The sequence below is a fragment of the Pan paniscus genome, chromosome 1 (genome assembly GCF_029289425.2).
Source record: "Pan paniscus chromosome 1, NHGRI_mPanPan1-v2.0_pri, whole genome shotgun sequence".
In the NCBI taxonomy this organism is placed as follows: domain Eukaryota; kingdom Metazoa; phylum Chordata; class Mammalia; order Primates; family Hominidae; genus Pan; species Pan paniscus.
This window is the reverse complement of record NC_073249.2, coordinates 210,967,300-210,993,969: the sequence shown is the minus strand read 5'-3', so window position 1 is coordinate 210,993,969 and position 26,670 is coordinate 210,967,300. Positions and strand designations below refer to the sequence as shown.

Sequence of the window (26,670 nt, the reverse complement as noted above, 5' to 3'; positions counted from 1 at the left end):
AACTGCTTATTTCTTTTGTTGTCATGGGGCCCAGCAAAATAAGTATTTGTTAAGCTGAACAGTGCTCCAGCATGAATGCTTATACATATATTTCTGCCTTCCAAAACTTTTTTTAATATTACTACTTTATAAATTTTTATTAAATTTTTTTTTTTTTGTAGAGATGGGGTCTTGCTGTGTTGATCCTGCCAGTCTTGAACTCCTGGCCTCAAGCAGGCCCCCCAAAGTGCTAGGATTACAAGCCTAAGCTACCATGCCCAGCTCGTATTTTTAGATATAGTTTTAGTTTGCTTAATTAAAAAGATACCTTGATACTGTGTTTTTAAATATGACTCAAGCCTACCATTAATATGGGCAGTAAACTAATGACCATTCTAGGTGTCTTACTCACTTTATAATATTAGAAGGTATATTATGTGTTCACCTTCATGTGGAAAATACATCCTCAAAGTATGTATTTATGGTGGTAATGAGTTAAATTAGCCTAATTCCATGCCTAGTAACAGTTATTTATGAGCTGCCTGGTCACTATTTAGACAAGGAATCTGATTTCCATGGAGCTATGGAAGGATCATCTTGAATCCAATTAAACCAAATATCATAGATACACAATAAAATATTTTCTTTGAACTGAGGAAGTTCAATATAAGTACATATAATAGGCCAGGCACAGTGGCTCATGCCTGTAATCCCAGAACTTTGAGAGACTGAGGCGGGCAGATCACCAGAGGTCAGGAGTTTGAGTTCGGCCTGGCCAACACAGTGAAACCTGTCTCTACTAAAAATACAAAAAAATTGGCCAAGCGTGGTGGCGCATGCCTGTATTCCCAGCTACTTGTGGTGGTGGTGAGGTAGGAGAATCGCTTGAACCCCAGAGGTGGAGAGCAGTGAGCCGAGATTGTGCCACTGCACTCCAGCTCAGATATACACACACACATTTATAAATATATTTACAAAATATACATATTTATAAATATGTATATTTATAAAATAATGTGTTATCGATGCTTCCAGTGTTGGAATGTTCAGTCTAGATGCTTCGTTTGCTGTTCAAAGGAGTTGGAACATCATTTAGTAGCAGCTTTGATATATTTTTCTAAAGTTCATTCTTTCAACAAATAGTTGAGTGCTATGAGCCAAGTGCTGTTGTAAGAGCTAGAGAAATTTTGGCCAAGAAGACAAAGCCTGTGCCTTTATGGGGCTTAAGTTCTAGTGTTCTTTTTTTTTTTTTTTTTTTTTTTGAGATGGAGTCTCGCTGTGTCGCCCAGGCTGGAGTGCAGCGGCACAATCTTGACTCACTGCAAGCTCTGCCTCCCAGGTTCATGCCATTCTCCTTCCTCAGCCTCCCGAGTACCTGGGACTACAGGCGCCTGCCACCATGCCCGCCTAATTTTTTCTATTTTTAGTAGAGATGGGGTTTCACCATGTTAGCCAGGATGGTCTTGATCTCCTGACCTCGTGATCCGCCTGCCTTGGCCTCCCAAAGTGCTGGGATTACAGGCATGAGCCACCGTGTCCGGCCAAGTTCTAGTGTTCTTTCAGCGAGCTACTAATGGCAGTGTTACCTAGAATGAGCCAGGTGTATCTACATGAGAGAACAAACATTGCCGAGAATGAATGAGTGAAGGAAGTAATTGGTCTCTGTTACAGGTGTATTTAATTTCATATAATATATGTTCTTGTGTGTAAATTTAATCCTATTTTGAATGCACCAGACAGGTCCCTGTGGGAGAAAACCTGTGGTGAGTTCCTTAAAACTGGAGGAGTTCTCTCATGGTGCTTGCAGTCATCCCTGGTTTGTTAGTTGGCAGCCTGGGGGAAAGTGACAACATTTACTGAGGCCAAGTACCTGCCTAGGATTATGCTAGGAAAGTTTTTACAGATATTATCTTAATCTTTTTAACAGCTTTATGAGGAAAAGCTACCATCATTTTATGAGTGAGGAGACTGAGTTCAGAGAGTTTAACCAGGTTCCAGTATTTTTTAAAAATTGTGAATTAGATAGAAGTGTTACCAGTATCATACAGGTCACATAGATGGCAAATTTTTAGTTAAAATTTTTATCTGTTTTTCTAAACGGTGGATTTATTTCCCAAGTTGTAAGAATATCTTTTTATAGAATAGTAATTTTGTGGGAGACTTAGGTAGGAGTGTGGGGATATTGTCCAGTAACTAGTGTCTGCTTTGTCACAATGCCGGAGTTACCAGAAACATTAAAAAAGGGTTGAATCACCACTGCCCAATATAAGCATAATGTAAGTTATATAAATTCTGTATATGTAATTTTAAATTTTCTAGTAGCCACATTAAAAAGACAAAGTGAAATTAATTTTCTTTAATATATCTAAAATGTTGTTTCAACATATAATCAGTCTAAATTGTTGTTTTTCTATAAATTAGGTCTACAAAATTGGGTGTGTATTTTACACATCTCAATTTAGCTAGATTTCAAGTGCCTAGTAGCTACTTGAAGCTATAGTGGATAGCTACTACAAACTAATCATTTCACAAATGATTAAATAATGTCAAAAGATTTTTTAGAAGCAGGAATTTCTGATTTCATATGTATGATTTTATGCATAAGTGATGAGGAAACAAAAGAACTAATATCTTTGTTATTTTTTGGCAGAGAGGAACGAAGGGCATCCTACGACTATAACCAAGATCGTACATATTATGAGAGTGTTCGAACTCCAGGCACTTATCCTGAGGATTCCAGGCGGGACTATCCAGCTCGAGGGAGAGAGTTTTATTCAGAATGGGAAACTTACCAAGGAGACTACTATGAATCACGATACTACGATGATCCTCGGGAATACAGGGATTACAGGAATGATCCTTATGAACAAGATATTAGGGAATATAGTTACAGGCAAAGGGAACGAGAAAGAGAACGTGAAAGATTTGAGTCTGACCGGGACAGAGACCATGAGAGGAGGCCAATTGAACGAAGTCAAAGTCCTGTTCATTTGCGACGTCCACAGAGTCCTGGAGCGTCTCCCTCTCAGGCAGAGAGGTTGCCGAGTGATTCTGAGAGGAGGCTTTACAGCCGATCCTCAGACCGGAGTGGAAGCTGTAGCTCACTCTCCCCTCCAAGATATGAGAAACTTGACAAATCTCGTTTGGAGCGCTATACAAAAAATGAAAAGACAGATAAAGAACGAACTTTTGATCCAGAGAGAGTGGAGAGAGAGAGACGCTTAATACGGAAGGAAAAAGTGGAAAAGGACAAAACTGACAAGCAGAAACGCAAAGGAAAGGTTCACTCCCCTAGTTCTCAGTCTTCAGAAACGGACCAAGAAAATGAGCGAGAGCAAAGCCCTGAAAAGCCCAGGAGTTGTAATAAACTGAGCAGAGAGAAAGCTGACAAAGAGGGAATAGCGAAAAACCGCCTGGAACTCATGCCTTGCGTGGTTTTGACTCGAGTGAAAGAGAAAGAGGGAAAGGTCATTGACCACACTCCTGTGGAAAAGTTGAAAGCCAAGCTTGATAATGACACTGTCAAATCTTCTGCCCTGGACCAGAAACTTCAGGTCTCTCAGACGGAGCCTGCAAAATCTGACTTGTCTAAACTGGAATCAGTTAGAATGAAAGTACCAAAGGAAAAGGGGCTTTCAAGCCATGTTGAAGTGGTGGAGAAGGAAGGCAGGCTTAAAGCCAGGAAGCACCTCAAGCCTGAGCAGCCTGCAGATGGGGTAAGTGCTGTGGATCTGGAGAAGCTGGAAGCAAGGAAAAGGCGCTTTGCAGATTCCAATTTAAAAGCAGAAAAGCAAAAACCAGAGGTCAAGAAAAGCAGTCCAGAGATGGAGGATGCTCGCATGCTTTCAAAAAAGCAGCCTGACGTGTCCTCTAGAGAGGTCATTCTGCTGAGGGAAGGAGAGGCTGAAAGAAAGCCTGTGAGGAAAGAAATTCTTAAAAGAGAATCTAAAAAAATCAAACTGGACAGACTTAATACTGTTGCCAGCCCCAAAGACTGTCAGGAGCTTGCCAGTATTTCTGTTGGGTCTGGCTCAAGGCCCAGCTCAGACCTACAAGCAAGACTGGGAGAACCAGCAGGTGAATCTGTGGAAAATCAAGAAGTCCAATCAAAAAAGCCCATTCCCTCAAAACCACAACTCAAACAGCTGCAGGTATTAGATGATCAAGGACCAGAGAGAGAAGACGTTAGGAAAAACTATTGCAGTCTTCGTGATGAAACACCTGAACGTAAATCAGGCCAAGAGAAATCACATTCAGTAAATACTGAAGAAAAAATTGGCATTGACATCGATCACACGCAGAGTTACCGAAAACAAATGGAACAGAGTCGTAGGAAACAGCAGATGGAAATGGAAATAGCCAAGTCTGAGAAGTTTGGCAGTCCTAAAAAAGATGTAGATGAATATGAAAGACGTAGCCTCGTTCACGAGGTAGGCAAACCCCCTCAAGATGTCACTGATGACTCTCCTCCTAGCAAAAAGAAAAGGATGGATCATGTCGATTTTGATATCTGCACCAAGCGAGAACGGAATTACAGAAGTTCACGCCAAATCAGCGAAGATTCTGAAAGGACTGGTGGTTCTCCCAGTGTCCGACATGGTTCCTTCCATGAAGATGAGGATCCCATAGGCTCCCCTAGGCTACTGTCAGTAAAAGGGTCTCCTAAAGTAGATGAAAAAGTCCTCCCCTATTCTAACATAACAGTCAGGGAAGAGTCTTTAAAATTTAATCCTTATGATTCTAGCAGGAGAGAACAGATGGCAGATATGGCCAAAATAAAACTATCTGTCTTGAATTCTGAAGATGAACTAAATCGTTGGGACTCTCAGATGAAACAGGATGCCAGCAGATTTGATGTGAGTTTCCCAAACAGCATAATTAAGAGAGATAGCCTTCGAAAAAGGTCTGTACGAGATCTGGAACCTGGTGAGGTGCCTTCTGATTCTGACGAAGATGGTGAACACAAATCCCACTCACCCAGAGCCTCTGCATTATATGAAAGTTCTCGATTGTCTTTTTTATTGAGGGACAGAGAAGACAAGCTACGTGAGCGAGATGAAAGACTCTCTAGTTCTTTAGAAAGGAACAAATTTTACTCTTTTGCATTGGATAAGACAATCACACCAGACACTAAAGCTTTGCTTGAAAGAGCTAAATCCCTCTCTTCATCTCGTGAAGAAAATTGGTCTTTTCTTGATTGGGACTCCCGATTTGCAAATTTTCGAAACAACAAAGATAAAGAAAAGGTTGACTCTGCTCCAAGACCTATTCCATCCTGGTACATGAAAAAGAAGAAAATTAGGACTGATTCAGAAGGGAAAATGGATGATAAGAAAGAGGACCATAAAGAAGAAGAGCAAGAGAGGCAGGAATTGTTTGCTTCTCGTTTTTTACACAGCTCAATCTTTGAACAAGATTCCAAGCGATTGCAGCATCTAGAGAGAAAAGAGGAAGATTCTGACTTCATTTCTGGTAGGATCTATGGGAAGCAGACATCTGAGGGAGCAAACAGCACAACTGATTCCATTCAAGAACCAGTAGTTCTGTTCCATAGCAGATTTATGGAGCTCACACGGATGCAACAGAAAGAAAAAGAAAAAGACCAGAAACCCAAAGAGGTTGAGAAACAGGAAGATACAGAGAATCATCCCAAGACCCCAGAATCTGCTCCTGAGAATAAAGATTCAGAACTGAAAACTCCACCTTCCGTTGGGCCTCCAAGTGTCACAGTCGTAACTCTAGAATCAGCCCCATCAGCACTAGAGAAGACCACTGGTGACAAAACGGTAGAGGCACCTTTGGTAACAGAAGAGAAGACTGTGGAGCCAGCTACCGTCTCAGAAGAAGCAAAGCCTGCATCTGAACCTGCTCCTGCCCCTGTGGAACAGCTGGAACAAGTAGACCTGCCCCCAGGAGCAGACCCCAATAAAGAAGCTGCCGTGATGCCTGCGGGTGTTGAGGAAGGTTCATCAGGTGACCAGCCGCCTTATCTGGATGCCAAGCCTCCAACTCCCGGGGCCTCGTTTTCCCAGGCAGAGAGCAACGTAGATCCAGAGCCTGACAGTACCCAGCCACTTTCAAAACCAGCTCAGAAGTCTGAGGAAGCCAATGAGCCAAAGGCCGAAAAGGCAGACGCCACTGCAGATGCTGAGCCTGATGCAAACCAGAAAGCCGAAGCTGCTCCTGAGTCTCAGCCCCCAGCTTCTGAAGATTTAGAGGTTGATCCTCCAGTTGCTGCAAAGGATAAAAAGCCAAACAAAAGCAAGCGTTCAAAGACCCCTGTTCAGGCAGCTGCAGTGAGTATCGTGGAGAAGCCCGTCACAAGGAAGAGTGAGAGGATAGACCGGGAAAAACTCAAGCGGTCCAATTCTCCTCGGGGAGAAGCACAGAAGCTTTTGGAATTGAAGATGGAGGCAGAGAAGATTACAAGGACTGCTTCTAAAAACTCTGCTGCAGACCTTGAACATCCCGAACCAAGTTTGCCTCTCAGCCGAACAAGGCGCCGGAATGTAAGGAGCGTCTATGCAACCATGGGTGACCATGAAAACCGCTCGCCTGTCAAAGAGCCCGTTGAGCAACCAAGAGTGACCAGAAAGAGATTGGAGCGAGAGCTTCAGGAGGCTGCAGCGGTTCCCACCACCCCTCGGAGGGGAAGGCCTCCAAAGACACGCCGGCGAGCCGATGAAGAGGAGGAGAACGAGGCCAAGGAACCTGCAGAAACACTCAAGCCACCTGAGGGATGGCGGTCGCCAAGGTCCCAGAAAACTGCAGCTGGTGGTGGACCCCAAGGGAAAAAGGGAAAAAATGAACCGAAGGTGGATGCTACACGTCCTGAGGCCACCACTGAGGTGGGCCCCCAAATAGGCGTGAAAGAGAGCTCCATGGAACCCAAGGCTGCTGAGGAGGAGGCAGGGAGTGAACAGAAACGTGACAGAAAAGATGCTGGCACAGACAAAAACCCCCCTGAAACCGCCCCTGTTGAAGTTGTAGAGAAAAAACCGGCCCCTGAAAAAAACTCCAAATCAAAGAGAGGAAGATCTCGAAACTCCAGGTTAGCAGTGGACAAATCTGCAAGTCTGAAAAATGTGGATGCTGCTGTCAGTCCCAGGGGGGCTGCAGCACAGGCAGGGGAGAGGGAATCTGGGGTGGTGGCAGTCTCCCCTGAGAAAAGTGAGAGTCCCCAAAAGGAGGATGGTTTATCATCCCAATTGAAAAGTGATCCAGTTGATCCAGACAAGGAACCAGAGAAAGAAGACGTGTCTGCCTCTGGGCCATCCCCAGAAGCCACCCAGTTAGCCAAGCAGATGGAGCTGGAGCAGGCCGTGGAACACATCGCAAAGCTCGCCGAGGCCTCTGCCGCCTATAAGGCAGATGCACCAGAGGGCCTTGCCCCAGAGGACAGGGACAAGCCTGCACACCAAGCAAGTGAAACAGAGCTGGCTGCGGCCATCGGCTCCATCATCAATGACATTTCTGGGGAGCCAGAAAACTTCCCAGCACCTCCACCTTATCCTGGAGAATCCCAGACAGATTTGCAACCCCCCGCAGGTGCACAGGCGCTGCAGCCTTCTGAGGAAGGAATGGAGACAGATGAGGCTGTGTCTGGCATCCTGGAAACTGAGGCTGCTACAGAATCTTCTAGGCCTCCAGTCAATGCTCCTGACCCCTCAGCAGGCCCAACAGATACCAAGGAAGCCAGAGGAAATAGCAGTGAAACCTCACACTCAGTGCCAGAAGCCAAAGGGTCTAAAGAAGTGGAAGTCACTCTTGTTCGGAAAGACAAAGGGCGCCAGAAAACAACCCGATCACGCCGCAAGCGAAACACAAACAAGAAAGTGGTGGCTCCTGTAGAGAGCCATGTCCCTGAATCCGACCAAGCTCAAGGTGAGAGTCCTGCTGCAAATGAGGGGACAACAGTACAGCACCCCGAAGCCCCACAGGAAGAAAAGCAGAGTGAGAAACCCCATTCCACTCCTCCTCAGTCATGTACTTCCGACCTAAGCAAGATTCCCCCCACAGAGAATTCGTCCCAAGAAATCAGTGTTGAGGAAAGGACTCCAACCAAAGCATCTGTGCCCCCAGACCTTCCCCCACCTCCCCAGCCAGCACCGGTGGATGAGGAGCCTCAAGCCAGGTTCAGGGTACATTCCATCATTGAAAGTGACCCGGTGACCCCACCCAGCGATCCAAGCATCCCCATACCCACACTGCCTTCTGTAACTGCAGCAAAGCTCTCACCTCCTGTCGCCTCTGGGGGGATCCCACACCAGAGCCCCCCTACTAAGGTGACAGAGTGGATCACAAGGCAGGAGGAGCCACGGGCTCAGTCCACTCCATCTCCAGCTCTTCCCCCAGACACAAAGGCCTCTGATGTTGACACCAGCTCCAGCACCCTGAGGAAGATTCTCATGGACCCCAAGTATGTGTCTGCCACAAGTGTCACTTCCACAAGTGTCACCACAGCCATTGCAGAGCCTGTCAGTGCTGCCCCTTGCCTACATGAGGCCCCGCCCCCTCCAGTTGACTCTAAAAAGCCTTTAGAAGAAAAAACAGCACCTCCAGTGACAAACAACTCTGAGACACAAGCCTCGGAGGTGCTGGTAGCTGCTGACAAGGAAAAGGTGGCTCCAGTCATTGCTCCCAAAATTACCTCTGTTATTAGCCGGATGCCTGTCAGCATTGATCTGGAAAATTCACAGAAGATAACCTTGGCAAAACCAGCTCCTCAAACCCTCACTGGTCTGGTGAGCGCACTCACTGGCCTGGTGAACGTCTCCCTGGTCCCGGTGAATGCCCTGAAAGGCCCCGTGAAGGGCTCAGTGACCACACTGAAAAGTTTGGTGAGCACCCCTGCTGGGCCCGTGAATGTCCTGAAAGGGCCTGTGAATGTTCTTACAGGGCCAGTGAATGTTCTCACCACTCCAGTGAACGCCACGGTGGGCACAGTGAACGCCGCCCCAGGCACAGTCAATGCCGCTGCGAGTGCAGTGAATGCCACAGCAAGTGCAGTGACCGTCACAGCGGGTGCGGTTACTGCTGCATCTGGTGGTGTAACGGCCACAACAGGCACGGTGACAATGGCAGGGGCAGTGATTGCGCCATCAGCAAGGTGCAAACAGAGAGCGAGTGCTAATGAAAACAGTCGGTTCCACCCAGGGTCCATGCCTGTGATCGACGATCGTCCGGCAGACGCGGGCTCAGGGGCGGGGCTGCGTGTGAACACTTCTGAAGGGGTTGTGCTCCTGAGTTACTCAGGGCAGAAGACCGAAGGCCCACAGCGGATCAGCGCCAAGATCAGCCAGATCCCCCCGGCCAGTGCAATGGACATTGAATTTCAGCAGTCGGTGTCCAAGTCCCAGGTCAAACCTGATTCTGTCACAGCATCGCAGCCTCCATCCAAAGGCCCTCAAGCTCCTGCAGGCTATGCGAACGTGGCCACCCATTCCACGTTGGTACTGACCGCCCAGACATATAACGCCTCTCCTGTGATTTCGTCTGTGAAGGCCGATAGGCCATCCTTGGAGAAGCCCGAGCCCATTCACCTCTCGGTGTCCACGCCTGTCACCCAGGGAGGCACGGTGAAGGTTCTCACCCAGGGGATCAACACACCGCCTGTGCTGGTTCACAACCAGCTGGTCCTCACCCCAAGCATTGTCACCACAAACAAGAAGCTTGCTGACCCCGTCACCCTTAAAATCGAGACCAAGGTCCTTCAGCCGGCCAACCTGGGGTCCACGCTCACGCCCCACCACCCTCCTGCTCTTTCCAGCAAACTGCCTACAGAAGTCAACCATGTCCCCTCGGGGCCCAGCATCCCAGCAGATCGAACTGTCTCCCATTTGGCAGCTGCAAAGCTAGACGCTCATTCTCCTCGACCAAGTGGACCCGGGCCATCCTCATTCCCAAGGGCAAGCCACCCCAGCAGTACTGCATCTACGGCGCTCTCCACCAACGCCACAGTCATGCTGGCTGCAGGCATCCCAGTGCCCCAGTTCATCTCCAGCATCCACCCAGAGCAGTCTGTCATCATGCCACCCCACAGCATCACCCAGACTGTGTCCCTGAGCCACCTCTCCCAGGGCGAGGTGAGAATGAACACTCCCACGCTGCCCAGTATCACCTACAGCATCCGGCCAGAAGCGCTTCACGCTCCTCGGGCTCCGCTGCAGCCCCAGCAAATAGAGGTCAGGGCCCCACAGCGTGCCAGCACCCCGCAGCCAGCCCCAGCTGGTGTGCCTGCACTGGCCTCCCAGCACCCTCCCGAGGAGGAAGTGCATTATCACCTTCCTGTCGCTCGAGCCACAGCCCCTGTGCAGTCAGAGGTACTAGTCATGCAGTCTGAGTACCGACTGCACCCCTATACTGTGCCACGGGATGTGAGGATCATGGTGCATCCACATGTGACGGCAGTCAGCGAGCAGCCCAGGGCCGCGGATGGGGTGGTGAAGGTGCCACCAGCCAGCAAGGCCCCTCAGCAGCCAGGGAAGGAAGCTGCCAAGACACCAGATGCCAAAGCTGCCCCCACCCCCACCCCTGCCCCCGTCCCTGTCCCTGTCCCCCTTCCTGCCGCTGCTCCTGCCCCTCATGGTGAGGCCCGTATCCTCACAGTTACCCCCAGTAACCAACTCCAGGGGCTGCCTCTGACCCCTCCTGTGGTGGTGACCCATGGGGTGCAGATTGTGCACTCCAGCGGGGAGCTGTTTCAAGAGTACCGGTACGGCGACATCCGCACCTACCACCCCCCGGCCCAGCTCACACACACTCAGTTTCCCGCCGCTTCCTCTGTTGGCCTGCCTTCCCGGACCAAGACAGCTGCTCAGGTGAGCCAGCCAGGTATCTCCCCACTGTCTGTTGGGCATGTGCTTGTGGGGCTCAGCAGGGTTTTAAGCCAAGATGTGTGAAAGAAATCAGGGGCCAGGTGTGGTGGCTTATGCCTGTAATCCCAGCACTGTGGGAGGCCCAGATGGGAGGACTGCTTAAGCCCGGGAGTTCGAGACCAGCCTGGGCAACATGGCAAAACCCCATCTCGTACAAAAAAAAAAAAATTACAAAAATTAGCCAGGTGTGGTGGCACACACCTGTGGTTTCAGCTACCTGGGAGGCTGAGGTGGGAAAATTGCTTGAGCCCTGGAGGCAGAGGTTGCATTGAACCAAGGTCGTGCCACTAGGCTCCAGTGACAGAGCGAGACCCAGTCTCAAAAAAAAAAAAAAAAAAAGCCGGGCATAGTGGCTCACGCCTGTAATCCCAACACTTTGGGAGGCCAGGGCTGGCAGATCACTTGAGGTCAGGAGTTCAAGACCAGCTTGGCCAACATGGTGAAACTCTGTCCCTACTTAAAGAAAAAGAAATCCACCTTTTGGTAAAGATAGTGGTTGAGTACAAGTGAACTGGTCAGCTAGTCCCTAAAGATGTTGATCTTTTCATGAGTTTAAAGAGCTTTCTTAGTTCTGAGATGAAAGTATTAGATCACATCATGGGGAGTTCTGCATATGGGGAGGGAGCTCTTGCTGGGTAGCGTCAGCAGGAGGCAGGTAATAGGGGATCTCTCCTTACCTGGAACCCCGAAAGCAGCTCCGTTGATTCAGGCTCCTTCTGTGGGCCTGACTTAACGGGAGATGCCACATCTTATCCTTTCCCTGTGGCCCTTTGGGTCATTTGTTGGGCTCAGGGGCTTGTGCACAACAGACTGACTCTGTCCCTTTGCCTTCCTTCCCTACACCAGGGCCCTCCTCCTGAAGGTGAGCCCCTGCAGCCTCCTCAGCCTGTGCAGTCCACACAGCCTGCCCAGCCTGCACCACCCTGCCCGCCCTCCCAGCTCGGCCAGCCCGGCCAGCCACCAAGCAGCAAGATGCCTCAAGTGTCCCAGGAGGCAAAGGGGACCCAGACGGGAGTAGAGCAGCCTCGCCTCCCAGCTGGACCTGCAAACAGGCCACCTGAGCCTCACACCCAGGTTCAGAGGGCACAAGCGGAAACAGGCCCGACTTCCTTCCCCTCCCCTGTGTCTGTCTCCATGAAGCCTGACCTTCCAGTCTCTCTTCCCACTCAGACTGCCCCAAAACAGCCGTTGTTTGTCCCAACAACCTCTGGCCCCAGCACCCCACCAGGACTGGTTCTGCCACACACTGAATTCCAGCCAACCCCCAAACAAGATTCCTCTCCACACCTGACTTCCCAGAGACCCGTGGATATGGTTCAACTTCTGAAGGTAAGCATGAGCAGGGGCTGCCCTTCCTGGCCCCCAAGTTTTATGCCATGTCAAATGTCCTAAGATTCCCTAGTTAACAGACCCACAAGCTACAGCCTCTGGCTGTGTCCATCATGGCTCAGCGAGGGGCCATGAGCTCACTTCCTGTTTGTTTCCCTGTGAGCAGAAGTACCCCATCGTGTGGCAGGGCCTGCTGGCCCTCAAGAATGACACAGCTGCTGTGCAGCTCCACTTCGTCTCTGGCAACAACGTCCTGGCCCATCGGTCCCTGCCTCTTTCTGAAGGAGGGCCCCCACTAAGGATCGCCCAGAGGATGCGGCTGGAGGCAACGCAGCTGGAAGGGGTTGCCCGAAGGATGACGGTAAGACTCTCAGGCCCAGGTGAGCAACTGCCCCACCTACAGGGAGGGAAGACGTAGGTAGGCCCTGCCAGCCCATCTCCCTGGCCTGTCATGGAAGCATTAACTGTATTCTTGTTGTTGAAACAGTCTCTGTCGCCTGGGCTGGAGTGCAGCGGCGCGATCTCTGTTCATTATAGCCTCTGCCTCCCGGGTTCAAGCCATTCTCTTGCCTCAGCCTCCTGAGTAGCTGGGATTATAGGCACGCACCACCATGGCACCACCATGCCCAGCTAATTTTTTGTGTTTTTAGTAGAGATGGGGTTTCACCATGTTGGCCAGGCCAGCCTTGAACTCCTGACCTCAAGTGATCTGGCTGCCTTGGCCTCCCAAAGTGCTGGGATTACAGGCCTGAGCCACTGTGCCTGGCCAGTAACGGTATTCTTGAAGTGAGCAATGAAGGGTCCACTATGCTTCTACTTGGTGGGGGGATGTAAAGTACCTCTAGACCCAGAAACAAGGCTTTACAGTTTTTAAAAATTATTTTTTAAATCAGCTTTCTCAGGTTGAAAAAAAGCTTTTTTTTTTTTTTCATTCAAATATCAGGGTAGCCTTTAAAGTCATCTCAGAGGTGGGGGTTTTTGTGGACCTGATACTGTGGGTTGGATGTGGGCTGCTGTTTGACTAGGAGGCCCCTGCTCACTGGCAGCTGGCCTCTGCCTCAGGTGGAGACAGATTACTGTCTGCTGCTGGCTCTGCCCTGTGGCCGTGACCAAGAGGATGTTGTGAGCCAGACCGAGTCCCTCAAGGCTGCCTTCATCACTTACCTGCAGGCCAAGCAGGCGGCAGGGATCATCAACGTTCCCAACCCTGGCTCCAATCAGGTCGGTTGTCCTGTGTCCTTCCTTCACATGTACACCCACAGGTGGGGCTGGTCAGGGTAGGTGGGCCTACTCATCTGGTGCCCACTAGATCTGGCCCCAGAGGTGGGCAAAGGGGCATTTTGGACAGAAGTCAGTAGAGCACATGGGGCGGGGCGCCGTCACCCATCCTGAAGAGAACCCAGGGAACCGCTGAGAACACAGGTTTTCCATGAGTTTAAAGATAGGGCCCCAGGGGGTTCCTGTTTATAGTTTTCTGACACCTGCTAGGTCTTCCAGTAGACATAGTCCTGGCACATTTGCTGGTTGGGGACTGATTTGGCCTGGCTCTTAGCATTGGGCCTCTTCAGGGCTCCCCAATGGAAGTGGAGTTGTGGGGGTGAAGACAGAGGGTCCCACTTTGCTCTCTATCCTGTCTCCAGCCTGCCTACGTGCTGCAGATCTTCCCGCCCTGTGAGTTCTCTGAGAGTCACCTGTCCCGCCTGGCCCCTGACCTCCTTGCCAGCATCTCCAACATCTCTCCCCACCTCATGATTGTCATTGCCTCCGTGTGAGCCACTGAGTGGTTATCACCTCAGTGAATCTTCCCAGGGCTCTGCAGTAAAAACAAAGGACAACCCAGCCAAGCAGAGGAAGAAGCTGCCGAAGGGGACAGACTCCACTGCCAGACGGCCAGCCGTTTGCTGTCCTGCCGCCCGGCTCAGTCGGCCAGACTTCCTCTAGGAGTGGTGCTGCTACCTTGTATGTTTACATAATGCTTTAGCCCAAGGACACATCACCAACCCATGGACTCGCAGACACCCTGGGGCTGGGTTTCTCTTTCCTCTTTTTGGAGAAAAGGAACAGGGCAGTGGAATGAAAATTTTTTGTTTGTTTTTAAGAAACAAGAAAACAGAACTGCCTTTGCACTAAATTAGTGACTTGGACTTTTGCCCAGTGAAGACAGGCTGTGACACTCTGGATGTCTTGGTGTGTGTAGACACACATTGCGGACTCTTAACGCAGGAAGGACTTCAAACTTCTGCTGAGACCTTGGGGTCAAGGAACATTTCATTGGGTTTTTTTGTCCACCCCCATCTCCCTTGCTCATTTGGATGCGTCACCTTAATTCTCCTGCTGCCACCGTCTTTGATTCACCGGGATGTACAGTTTACAGTTGAAGAGCAAACAGAAAGGTTTTCTCTTGGTGGGATATGCAGAACTTGGGATGTGTGTATATATAAATATATAATATATATAAATATATATAATACTGACTTAAAAAATCAAATCCCCTGACATACGTTTTTTTTAATCTGTGCCAAAAATGTGTTTTCAGAGGAAATCTTATTTTCATATTCAGACTTTGTATTGCCCACTCATTTGTATAAGTGCGCTTCGGTACAGCACGGGTCCTGCTCCCGCGATGTGGAAGTGTCACACGGCACCTGTACAAAAAGACTGGCTAACCCCTCTTCCTATTACCTTGATCTCTCCCCCAACTTCCTAACACTTATTAATTTATGAAACTGTTTTTCTCAGCGCAGTTTTGTTTTGTGTGTCCATTGGATTACAAACTTTATTAAAAAATATAAAACACACCAAGTGTGAGTGTGATTGTCACTTGGGTGGGAGGACGAACCATGGGTCCTTGGCTTATGGGAACAGTCAGCCCTCATCCCGCTTTTGCTCCCCATGCCAAGTCTGTACATGGGAACTATTTCCCTTCTGCCTTAGTCAGTCCTCCTCCCCAAGGATAATTTTATCTTGTACAAAGGAGATTTTTGTCACGGACACTGAACTTAACCATTTCTCACTCTTGTGGTGTCTTCAAAGTCCTAACTGGTTCTTAGGTAATGTGGAAGGCACTTCCAATTTTGATACAGAATATAACCACACCCCATGCCATCTCAGAAACATTTTAGCAAGCTTTGGTTTCTTGTCTCTTGCCCCCTCTTCCCTTCTCCCAGTGTGAAGCAGGCTGACTCCTGCAGAGGCAGTGGCCTGCTGGGGCCCCTGGGGGCTCATTTGATCCTGTATCTGCCTCCAGACAGGAGAATGGGAGTTGGGGACAGGCTTCCCCTGCAGCTGGATTCTCTAGAAGCTGTGGAGTTGGGACAGGGACATGGGGACTATAAAGTTGGTGGTCTCACTTGGAATACCAATGGGCTCCTACAAATGGGCCTGTCCTGGTGTGAGAAGATAGATAGCATCCCCCTCTGAACGGTGGGCCACAGATGCCGGGGCCACTGTTGGGGGACGAGATGGTACCTCCTGACTCCTCGCTGACAGGAGTGAGAAAGCTGTTCCACCAGCTCCCTACCTCCCCATCAAAGCCCCTGGCTGCTCCTTCCTGTCCCTCTGGGCCCCCAGCCTGATGGCAGAGATGCCATCTTTTGAACCTTCCCAAAAGATGATGGCACCGGCTTGGCCTTAGTCCTCGGGCCAGGTAACCCTGAAGCAAGTGTGGCTTCCATCTGCTCCCTTAGGCCCATCAGAGCCAGGGCAGTGGCCTGGGCCTGGCACTCTCCTTGGCCTACCTTGCCACTCTGGCTGGAAGGACCCCTGAGCCAGGCCTGGCAGCAGTGGCCTGTGAGCCAGGCTCGCTCTGGGTTGCCTGTACCCTGGTAAGCAGTTGGTGGCCGCCCCTGCTGGTCCCTTCCCCAACTTCCCAACCTCTCCCCAACCTGGGCCGAGGGGGAGCAGGGTCATAGCTGTGGGGCGAGGGGAGGCCAGGCCCTAAAGATGAACAGGTGAGAAGCCTCCAAACAAGATGGGATGAGGGCATGGGGCACGTGGTGCCGAGGTCTCTCCAGCCTGAGTGTACTGCCCACTCCTCAACTTGGGGCAAAGCAGCCAGCCTGGCTCTGGTTCTAGTCGCATTCAGCAAGAGGGACGGGCTGACCTTCCCAGGAAGGCTGGTTCCTGGGTGGTACAGCCTTTCTGTGGCATCAGTTGTAGCTGCCAGCTCCCCACCCACCCCACAGGGACCTATAGGCAGCATTAGAAAATAATCCAATTTATTCTCTCTAGGGAACAGGCCACCCTTCCCGGTTCCAGGGTGCCATCCATCCTTAAATAAACAGTCAGAAGGGCCGCCAGCTCACTCGGCAGGCGGGGGACATTCAGGAGCTGTAGGGGAGGTCTCTGCCAGTGCGGGCTGGCCCTCAGCCCCGTCGCGAGGGCGGAAGACCAGCTCCCCAGCCTGCAGCACCTGCCCGGCAGGCCACGTGCCACCTGGCCCATACTGCTGATAGAAGTCCGCGTCTGTCTGGAACATGACCAGTGCCTGGGCTGTGTGGATTCGCACGTGCTGAGCCAGGCTGTTGGCATCCAGAAACTTGTCCCCACAGGAGTCACAGGCGTAGAGGATGTGAGTGTTGGGGTCTGTGGAGGTGGGGCAGCAGTCAGAGTGGGAAGGACCCCGGGCTCTGCCCACATTCACACCCGGGTGGCCCCCCTCACCTTCTTCCTGCACTTGCTTCACAGCTTTGCTGATCTCGGCCTTCAGGACTTCCGTCTCATCGGCTGTCACTGCAGCTCCCACCGGCACCACTGCGGGCAGAGTCGCAGGGCCTAAGGTGAAGGCACGGGCACTGCCCCATCATCGCCACCCTGGCAGCAAGCTGCCTGTGACTTCCCTCTGCTGCCCACAGCCCGCACCTGTGAGCTGAGTGACGGCTGTCGCTGCCAGTGCCTCGGTGGCCAGCGTGACCATGTCATCCACAGTGACCACGCTGACCTCACTGCCCTCCTCGGGCTCCAGGATCTTGATGCCTGCCTTGCCCTGGTGCACGGTCTTCACGTGGGAGCGCAGGTTGTCTACCCGGTTGAAGCCACGCCCACACTTATCACACAGGTAAGGCTTCTCTCCTGGGGGAGCAAGGTTCTCTCTTGCCTTTGTGGGAAGGGGCCGCAGGGATGGGGTGGGAGGCCCTCAATGACTCGTTTGCCCAGCAACCCTGTCTTTTACAGCAGGAGGTGCTCTGGGGTGGCTGCATGGGTGCCTCTGGTGACACTGGCACCTCTGGAAGCTCTAGGAAAATGGGGTCCTCATTTGAACAGAACTGCCTTCAAGGCCACCTGCAGCAAGAGCTAGCACCCGAGGCTGGGGTCTGGGGGGTCCCTTCCTTCCCCCTGCTCCTCACCTGGCAGCAGGGTCTGGGAAGGAACAGGCATGGTAGGGGCCACAGCTCACCAGTGTGAATGATGATGTGCTTGGACAGGTCCCCCACGTTCACGAAGGCCTTGCTGCACACGCTGCACTTGTGTGGGCGGATGTTGTCGTGGTGGCGAATATGATTGGCCAACTGGCTGGACTGGACGAATCTGTGGGGCCACAGGAAGGGACTCGCATGGAACTGCCCCAACCTGGGCCTCCTGCCTCACCCTCTAGACTGAAAAGGACCCCTAGGACCAGAGCCTGGGGCGTGGGCAGCAGTCAGCTCAGTCCCCAGCCAAGCCCCCAGTTTGTCTTCTGAGCCCCCTCACTGTGGGGTGTCTGGCCAGTGGGTGTGGGGGAGGGGGCAGGACCTCTTGCCGCAGCGCTCGCAGACGTAGGGCTTCTCCCCGGTGTGCTGGCGCACGTGGGCGATGAGGGAGCTGGCCTGGGTGAAGGCCTTACCGCACATCACACACTGGCATGGCTTCTCACCTGGGGACCGGGCAGAAGTTGTTGGTGCCTGCTCCTCTCCGTGCCCTCCCAGTCCTGGGCATGGCCGCTCACCACCCACCTGTGTGAATGCGGACGTGCCGCTGCAGAGCGCCGGGGTCTGCAAACTGTCGCTGGCAGTGGATGCACACGTAGGGCTTCTCCCCGCTGTGGATCCGAAGGTGCCGCTTCAGGTTCCCTGTGGCGAGACCGAGGGCGAACCTGGCGTGGGGCACCACCGGTGGCCGAGGAGCAGGGGTGTGAGGGCAGCCAGGGCAGCCCTGGCCCTACCTGAGGTGGTGAACTGCTTCCCACACTCTCGGCACTTGAGGGGCCCGTCAGCGATGTGGATCTTCAGGTGGGCCTTCAGGTTCCCTACCTGTGCCCAGGGAGGGGTCAGGGGGGCCACCCCACAGAGCTCGGCCCCGGGCCCCCTCACCTGCCCCTCCCACAAAGGAACAATTGACTCTCAGGCTTGCCAGGGTCCGTGAAGGGCTCTATCTCTCCTGGGTCAGGAGAGGTCCCAGGTCCCAGCGGTGAGAGGTAAGCCGCCCCACCCCATTTTTTCAGGACCAAACCCCGCCCTGAGTCGGCCTGCCCTCCGCAGAGCAACCGGGAGCTCCCCCGCGGAAGTGGCTCTCGCTGTGCCTGTTTCCTGGGTGAACAAGCTGATGAGCTCCTGGAGGCCGGGGCTGTGCTCCCCGCCCGCCCCACCACGTGGCATGCATGCGGCTGCGGCCACCGGCGGCTGCCAGGCGCTGGTTCCGGGAGGGGTCCGCACACCTGGTTGAACTTCTTGTCGCAGTGTGGGCACTTGTGCTCCTTGTCCGTGTCGTGGGTCTCCAGGTGGCGCATCTTGGAAGTGGGGTCGGAGAAGGAGCGGCCGCAGTAGTCGCACTGGTAGGGCTTCTCGCCGCTGTGCACCAGCTGGTGGCGCTTGAGGTTGCCCGAGGTGGTGAAGAGCTTGCCGCAGTCCTCGCAGCGGTAGCGCGCCTCGCCCGAGTGCCGCTTCTTGTGCAGGTTGAGCAGGCTGATGAGGCGGTAGCTCTTCCCGCACTCCTCGCAGCCGTAGGGCTTCAGAGGGCTGCAGGGCCAGAAGGCGACAGGAGGCAGGGCTCGCTGGGGCGTGAAAGGCCGCGCCTGGCAGGGGCCGGGGTAGGAGGCCGGCCTGGGGCAGTACCTGTGCGTCTTCTCATGGGCCTTGCACGCGGCCGGGTCGGAAAAGGCCTTGCTGCACTCCCGGCACGAGAAGGGCTTCTCCCCCGTGTGGATGCGGATGTGCCGCTTGAAGTTCCCCGTGTGCGTGAACTCCTTCCCACAGTCCTGTGGGTGCAGCGGGGAAGCGAGGTGTGAGGAGCAGCCGGTGGGAGGCCGGAGGGGAGGGACGCTGGCTGGGAGGGCTGGCCATAGTCTCCCTCACCTCGCACTTGTGGATGACGGAGCCGTAGGCCTTGGACTCCGTGCGGTCGCTGTAGGTGCCTGAGCGCAGGCCCCGGGCCTCGGAGCCGAGCTCCTGCCCCGAGTCTGTGCCCGCTGACTCCTCGTTCTCGTTCTCCTCGGGAGCCTCTCCGTTCTCCAGCTGGGAACCCTCCTCCTTGACCTCAGCTGGCCCTGCGCCCTCCTCCTCTTGCTCCTCTTGCTCCTCTTCACCCTCTTCCCCTTTCCGGGCGGGCTCCAACTCCATTTCTGCGGATTAAAGGGCAAGCATGGAGGCGGCAGCCCTCTCTGCCTGAGCGCACGTGAGGGGCGCCAGCAACACGTGGAAGGGACAGTAAATGGCCCCAGCACTGGCCAAGGAAAGCCCCCGGGGGGGCCTGTGAACCTGGGTATTTGCTGCTTGCGGGATGCAGGTAGGGGGCTCAGCCAGCTGGGGTGGGCGCTGTCGGCCAGCAGGCACTGGAGGGTTGCCGTGGGTGGCAAGGCACCCCTGCACGGTGCTGAAAGCCGGGAAGCAGCAGAAGCTCCAGGGCTTTGAAGGACGTGCCTGTGCTCACAGACACACGGCTAGCATGGTCAGCCAAGGAACGACCTCGAGACTCAAGAACATGCGAAGACCAAGGTGTCCCAAAGCAGAAGTGCATGGTGACTCCAGGTGGGACTAGCTGGAGGCAGGAGGAGAGGGAGGCCCCAGTGCGCAGTGGAGGCAGGGCCCTGGGAGGATGCACCAGGTAGGGCCTGGTCCTGGCTGGGCGGGGCTACCTTGCTCCGAGCTCTCGGACAAAGCAGCCTCAGCTTCTGCGGCAGCCATGCCACTCGTGGGGTCTGGCTTGAGCTCCACAGGCGGCGGCTCCCGGGGCGCATCGGCTTTCTCTGTCTGCTCTGCACCTGGGTGGGGGAAGCACCGGAGGCTGGATTGCTACCCTCTGCCCAGGGGTCGGATACCTCTCCTGGACCAGCGCGCTGGTGGTGGCTGCGTGTGACCCAGGAGGGGAGGCCCCAGCACACCCCTAGCCGAGGCTGTTGTGTCTGCTCTGGTTGAAACAGACCCCCTGGAACACACAATAGGTCATTCTGGGTAACACAGGCTCAAGAGGGGCAGGTGCCCATGCTACCTGCCCCAAGGCAGCCCTCACTACCCTGTGCCCAGGCTGCTGGGAGGTGACAGGACAGCCGGCTGGGTCCCTGGCATCTGACTCACCGCTGGCCGCACTCTGGGCCTGACCGCCGCGCTCCTCCTTGAGGTCCCTGCTGGGGCCTATGGGTGTGCTGCGTCCCGCCTGCTCCAGCCTGCTCAGCGTGCTGGTGGCCGCCTTCTCCTCTTTGGCTCTCTTGTCCCCTCCTGGAGATGGAACAGGGCAGACCTGCCGTTTCCCATCAAGTGCCCGCCATTTGGAGGTGTGAGGTGGCCCAGAACTTGCTAGGTCTTCCTCGTCCTCCCTAGGGTACCTCTAAGTAGTGGTTTGCTGATTTGTTCATTCACCAAATTATTCACAGGGCACCCACTCCATGCCAGGCTGATGGCTGGGCACTGGGAATACAACAGTGATGGTTCCTGCTTGTGTGGGACATGCAGACCCCATGTGTGCACTAAGGGAGCTGATCAGAGGTCAGCACTAGGAAAGGGAGGAACGCAGCCTCTGGAAGTCTACAGCAAGGCACCTGGCCCATAGTGGGCATCTGAGGGCTTTTATCTTAGCAGCTAAGGGAAGTGGAAGGAGGGGCTCAGGAGAACAGACCCGCAGGAGGGTTTAGGAGCAAACCCTGCCCGTGTGCAAAGGCACTGAACCAGGCATGGCTCCCGGGTGCCCTGTAGGGGAAAGGCAGGCAGAGAGGCCACCCTCAGACCTGAGGCTAACCCTTGCCAGCACCCACAACCGAGGCAGGGCCAGATGAGGAAACTGAGACCCAGAAAGTCAGAGGCAGAGCCCACATCAAAAGCCAAGGTCTCTGGCCATCTGCTTGGGAGCAGCTGCCAATAACCTACCTTCTGTGGCCAAGGCCTCCGCATTTCCCCCAGGGCTGGTAGCCGGCTCAGCAAGTGACTTGAGGGCATGGCAGGCCGTGATGATGTCCTGCATTTGGAGGAAAGTGGCCACGGCCAGCACATCATCCACGTTCTCAGGGCTCAGGCTCAGCTTGGCCGTGTACATAAACTCCAGCACCTGCCCCAGGCCTGCCAAGGACAGGACAGCTGTCACAGACCCACCTCAAGATCCGGCACCGGCAGCCTGCCCCACCACTCCACTCAGCAGCAGGACGCAGGGATTTAGGAACAGCTGAGTGGCAAGCCTGCATCGCCCCATCTCCTCTGTGGAGAGGAGGCAGGTAAGCTGGGGGATCTCAGCACTACCAAGAGCCCTTGAAAAGAAGTGCTCGCTGAGGGTCTGAATGCCTGCCCTGCACAGAGAACAAAAGGTGTGAACGCCCACCCTGCACAGAGGACAGGAGGTGTGAATGCCCACACTGCACAGGGAACAGAAGGTGCGACTGTCCGCCCTGCATGGAGGAGGATGGGCTGTGAATGCCGCCCATGTATGGAGAAAAGGAGGTGTGAATATGCACCGTGCACAGAGGACGGGGGTATAAATGCCCACCCTGCAGGGAGGACAGAGTGTGAATGCCTGCCCTGGATGAGGACAGAGGTGTGAATGCCCACCCTGCATTGAGGACGGATGTTGTGAACACCTGCCCTCCACACCCTCTTATTTGGCCGCTACACTTCACCAGTGGAGGACACTCCAACCTGACTCTCATCAGGGCTCTGCTACCAACTCTCTATCTGACTGGCCTCCAGGCCAGTCACTGACCTCTTTGGGTCTCAGTTTCCACATCTATAAAATGGGAGAATAATACTTTCTCATGGCATGTCACGTCAGTCTGGGTTGGGAGTCTGAATCCAGGACCAGTTCCTTCCACAACCCCAAGGTCTTCCTGACACTGCTCCCAGCCCCTCGGCCTTCCCCATCACCTCTCCCCACACTTCTAGTTAGCACTGGGGTAGATGCTTCAGGACTGACTCTGCCACGGAAAGGGGCCAGAGGGCATAGAGCCCTCTGCCCCTCCCAATGAGGCCTTTCCTGTGTTCACTGCGGCCTAGAGCTCATCATGAGCCCTTCCTGCCCGTTCTCCCCTTACCACTCCACTACCAATCAAAACAGGCCCCCAAAAGGTGGGAGGAACTTAGTACTGAATTGCTCATGGCCTGAAGCCTGTGCGGGAGGCCTGTTGCATCCCACAGCCTGCAGGTGCTGCCCCTGGAGGGCCTAGCATGGCACAGGGCCAGCCATAGCTTCTGGCTATCAGCAAGCTCAGCCCCAGCCCTGACGGGGTACCTGCCGCGTTACTGATGTCCAGGTGCACCACGTCCTTCTGGTCCACGAAGAGCATCTTGAAGTACTCGCTGCAGGCCGCCAGCACTGCTTTATGAGCCTTAAAGTGAACACCGTCCACCACAAAGGTGCAGTCACAGAGAAGCCCCAGCTGCCGCTGCTGGTTCAGCTGTTCCAAGACATGCTGGCTGTGCTGGGGAAAGTCCATGGCTGAAGAAAGCCAAAGGGCGTTGGGGTTAGCACGGAGAAAGGACGTCAGACACGCTCAATAGTCACTCCTAAAGTCCCAGGCGAGCACCATGGAGAAGACAGAATTAAAACAAGTGAGGGCATTTCTGCCACAAAAGGGCAGTTCACTCCAGATACCCCCTGCAAGCCAAACTCAACCAACTGGTGGCTCCTGTATTCCTGGGTTTACTGGCCAGGAAAAGTGGCCCAAACCAGAAAGCACTGGGGCACCAACACGAGGCAGCCGCCTCCGTATTCAGCCTGATAATAACATGAAAAAGCCAAAAAAGGGAACAAATACGGAACACTGAAATGTGTCATCATTTCAAAAATGAAACGACATGGTCACTTTAACATTTGTTACAAAAAGAATGCATGACAATCTCAGAATAAAGGACAGATATTTCAATTGGACATGTTGGTCTTTAAGAAAACTTTCCTATTTTCTCATTCTCTCATGGACAGGTGAAGACAAGACGGTGTTTCATCAGCCAGCGTTGCAGAACTCGGCCCCTCTCAGGCTCTGCACGTACCCCATCCCCCGACAAAGCCTAGCTCTCCCTCTCTTTCTGATTCATGGGAACTACCTAGAGTTGCGGAGTCTTCTGACTCCAGAAACCTGTGTCCTGGTGGCCATCCCAGGAGAAACAACTTTGATCCTGACCCCAAGAGCTGCTGACCTGGCCACAACTTCTCTGTCAAGGGCCTCACTTAATGCCTGGAAATCCCACAAGTGAAAATGCTCAGGAAAATTCCATGGCCCAGTGCCGAGCAGTCTTGAACCGCACAAGCCGTGACTAAGTAACTATCTAAAACAGCTCTCCCTCCCGCCCCAACACCACCCAGAGTGGGCGTCAACATCAGCAATTGTCTAGGGAAAATAAGCGGGCCCTCTTTTCTAGAAAGAACCCATTTCAGAATGTTTGAAGAGAAAAATCAACACCCACTGTCTGGGGCCACATTAGACAGATTCAACTGGGCACGGCTGTCACGCCCTGGCCCAGGATCTGCTAAGGGGTAGTGAGTTCTCTGCCTACTCCTCTTCTCTGAGGCCTGAGTCTGCACGGGGCTGGCTCCCCCGCTTCTGGGCAGGTGAGAGGGACACTTTGGGGCTCTCCGCCCCCAGTTTCGGCAGCTCTGCCCCAGCTCAGGCACTCCCCTGTGACATCAGCATCTTGGGGGTGAATCACTGCCGCAGCTCTGAAGCTGCTGTGGCCATGCATGGCTGTCGGGCTGTGATGAGTCCGGAGGAAGCCACGCCCCTCACACCAGCACAGGTCGGCCTTGAAGGGCGCCAAGGCCTCCCACCACGTGATGTCTGGAAACTTTTCACAAGTGGGGGTATCTGCTGAGCGGGGGGAAGTGACGCAACAAATAACGGGGAGCATGGCAGTGGCAACAGGCATGAGCCACAGCGCACCAGCCTCCGAGCCACAAGTTCAGCGTTGCTGCTGCTGCCGGAGGCCCAGAAACAGCTGTTCCCTCCCCCTACACATCCCCGCGTCGGCTTTGGCTCTCTCAATGACATTCCTAAATGGCTGTGGCTAGAGCCCTAAGTGTAAGCACTGAAGAGCCAGGGCCAGCCCCGAAATCAGGAGGTAAGGCCCTGGGGCAGCTGGCCCCGTACCAAAGCCAAGTGGCTGGCAGCAGCACACGGCCACCTGGAGCAAAGCACAGAGGCCTTTCTCTCCTGTCCTCAGTCCCTGGAAGCAGCAGGTTCCTATCTGTGACCTGAAGGAACTCAAGGGAGAATCGTGGCTGCGCTGCTCCTATGCACTGGACATGGGGAGGCACCAATGTCCAGCTTGTGGATCAAGACCTGAAGGGCACAAAGGGCAAGGTGGGTGCAGAAGGAACCAAAGGCAGGGGCGAGGTGGGCCCAGGCCACGGCAACCCTAGAGCTGTCTTCTCCTGGCTGTGGAAAAGGTCACGTGAGCACACAGGTGTGTGGGTGGCAAGCCCTGGGCCTCAATTGCTAGTCACCCCCTACATACCCAGGAGCCCCAAGTGCAGAAGAGGGGAATACCAGGGCCCACACAGGGCAAAATCCTCAACTGGCTTCAGAAGCAGCCCATCTGGAACTTGCAAGTGAGGCCCAACCCTTCTCTCCAGGCTGTGTGCCCGGCTTCCTCACCTTCCCCAGGAGCCAACCCGAAACTTGAGCCACCCAGGTGCTAAAACAACCTGGGGAGCATCAGCTGAACCCCCAGAGGTACAAAGAACCCTCTAGCAGGAAAACCATCTGACTTGCCGGGAAGAGACATGTGAGAAGACTCCTAGCCAAGGGGAGGGACAGGATCAATCCCCTTGTGTGGGCCCAAGGCTGGGATGAGCCTCCCTGTGGCCATGTGCCCTGGGGCTTCCTGGCAAGCGCAGCCCCGCCCAGCCATACAGCTGTCCTGGGACTGGATGGATGGATGGATGGATAAGCTAGATAGATTAGATAAGACACATTCGCTAGATAATAAAATAGTAAAGGCCCCAAGGACAGGGTGGGTGGTGGCCCAGCCCCCCACACACCACCACCCGCCAAGAGAGCAGCTGTGTGCCCATGAGCAACATTTTCCACCGTGCTGACTGCACTTTTCCAATGCAAGATGCCCGCCCAGAAGTGGGCTCCTCCCACACATGGGTGTTAGGAGGAGAAACAGAGGCGTCTATAATCCTCTGAGGCTGCCCCAACAGAGAAATGCACCAAAAAGGAAGAAAACAGGAGAAATGATAAGAAGGGGGTTGGAAGAAGTGAAGATGGGCAAAGTAAGGGAAGGAAAGGAGAGAGAAGAAGGAAGGAAGGAAGGGAGAGAGGGAGGGAGGGAGGGGCCCTGTACCCACAGAGAGATCAGCAGCAGCTGAAATGCGCTTACCAGTACAATCTGGGACTGGCCTCCCAGGGGTGCAAGAGCAGCTCGAGGGGGCCAGGAGGGGGCGGACTAAGTGCTAAATGGTGTTACCCGCAGAACTGTGTCACTGTGGACTTTACAACCGAAGCCCCACCCTCACGGGGCAAGTGGAGCTCAGGGTCCCCCAGGCTGTTCCCCAGCCGGGAAGCTTTAACAGCCCCTCTCTCAAGGCCCGTGGCGAGACGGAGGCATGGCCGGCTGGGTCCTTCCCTCAGAGGGGCTGAGCTAGAACTAGGCAGTCCCCCACCTCCAACCCACGTGAACTGCTCTGGAGGGATCACCAGCCTGTATCCTAGTTCCCCTCTTATCTATTCCTCAGCAACAGGAACCCAGCAGGACGGCCAGGCTTGGAGGGACATAGGAAAAGGGTTTGGGAGCGAAGGGGTGTGCAGGTCCTAGGAACATATCCCCTCCTAAGTACGTGCTAGGAGGTGCTGTCTGGGGAGACGTTAACCACAGTAATCAGATCAACAGCCAGCTGCTCCCCATCGCCCCCAGATGTGCGGGAACACAGGGTGAAGAAATACTGTTCCCACCAGGCAGCCTGCCCCACCCCACCCTTGGAATACGGTGCCCATCGCTCAAGCGCAAGTGTCAAGGTCTGTGGTCTTGTCTTCACCTTGCGTGATGGGCGATAAATATGTGCACTAGTTAAAGCGACTTCTAAGGAAGATCCTAAAACCTCAGAACCATAGAAAATGCCAACAGAACGAGACCACAGAGCCCAGCAGCCCAGAGTC

At 53.8% G+C, this 26,670-nt stretch overlaps 2 protein-coding genes across 9 annotated transcripts in view; one reads left to right on the top strand and one right to left on the bottom strand.

The window, feature by feature from the left end:
- SPEN (spen family transcriptional repressor) overlaps positions 1–14,983 on the top strand; it is a 92,092-nt gene extending 77,109 nt beyond the window's left edge. For all 3 annotated transcript variants that reach the window (XM_034956134.3, XM_034956140.3, XM_003806248.6), the window contains 5 exons: positions 2,630–10,799; positions 11,703–12,185; positions 12,352–12,546; positions 13,248–13,406; positions 13,826–14,983. In XM_034956134.3, the coding sequence (XP_034812025.3) occupies positions 2,630–10,799; positions 11,703–12,185; positions 12,352–12,546; positions 13,248–13,406; positions 13,826–13,957 (9,139 nt within the window). In that variant the 3' untranslated portion in view covers positions 13,958–14,983. The remainder of the gene's footprint in view (positions 1–2,629; positions 10,800–11,702; positions 12,186–12,351; positions 12,547–13,247; positions 13,407–13,825) is intronic.
- A 1,402-nt stretch (positions 14,984–16,385) lies between these two features.
- The window catches only part of ZBTB17 (zinc finger and BTB domain containing 17), a 32,801-nt gene continuing 22,516 nt past the window's right edge, over positions 16,386–26,670 (bottom strand). The window contains exons 3-16 of one of the 6 annotated variants that reach the window (XM_003806245.5): positions 22,806–23,012; positions 21,458–21,646; positions 20,672–20,812; positions 20,233–20,358; positions 19,454–19,719; positions 19,214–19,356; positions 18,817–19,117; positions 18,325–18,412; positions 18,116–18,232; positions 17,916–18,036; positions 17,581–17,711; positions 17,046–17,255; positions 16,848–16,958; positions 16,386–16,769 (exon numbers count right to left, since the gene is read on the bottom strand). In XM_003806245.5, coding sequence (XP_003806293.4) covers positions 16,486–16,769; positions 16,848–16,958; positions 17,046–17,255; positions 17,581–17,711; positions 17,916–18,036; positions 18,116–18,232; positions 18,325–18,412; positions 18,817–19,117; positions 19,214–19,356; positions 19,454–19,719; positions 20,233–20,358; positions 20,672–20,812; positions 21,458–21,646; positions 22,806–23,010 — 2,433 coding nt within the window. In that variant the 5' untranslated portion in view covers positions 23,011–23,012 and the 3' untranslated portion in view covers positions 16,386–16,485. Of the gene's footprint in view, positions 16,770–16,847; positions 16,959–17,045; positions 17,256–17,580; positions 17,712–17,915; positions 18,037–18,115; positions 18,233–18,324; positions 18,413–18,816; positions 19,118–19,213; positions 19,357–19,453; positions 19,720–20,232; positions 20,359–20,671; positions 20,835–21,457; positions 21,647–22,805; positions 23,013–26,670 lie in introns of those variants that run through there. The other 5 variants (XM_003806244.4, XM_063594573.1, XM_008951640.4 and 2 more) reach the window with 5 other exon arrangements.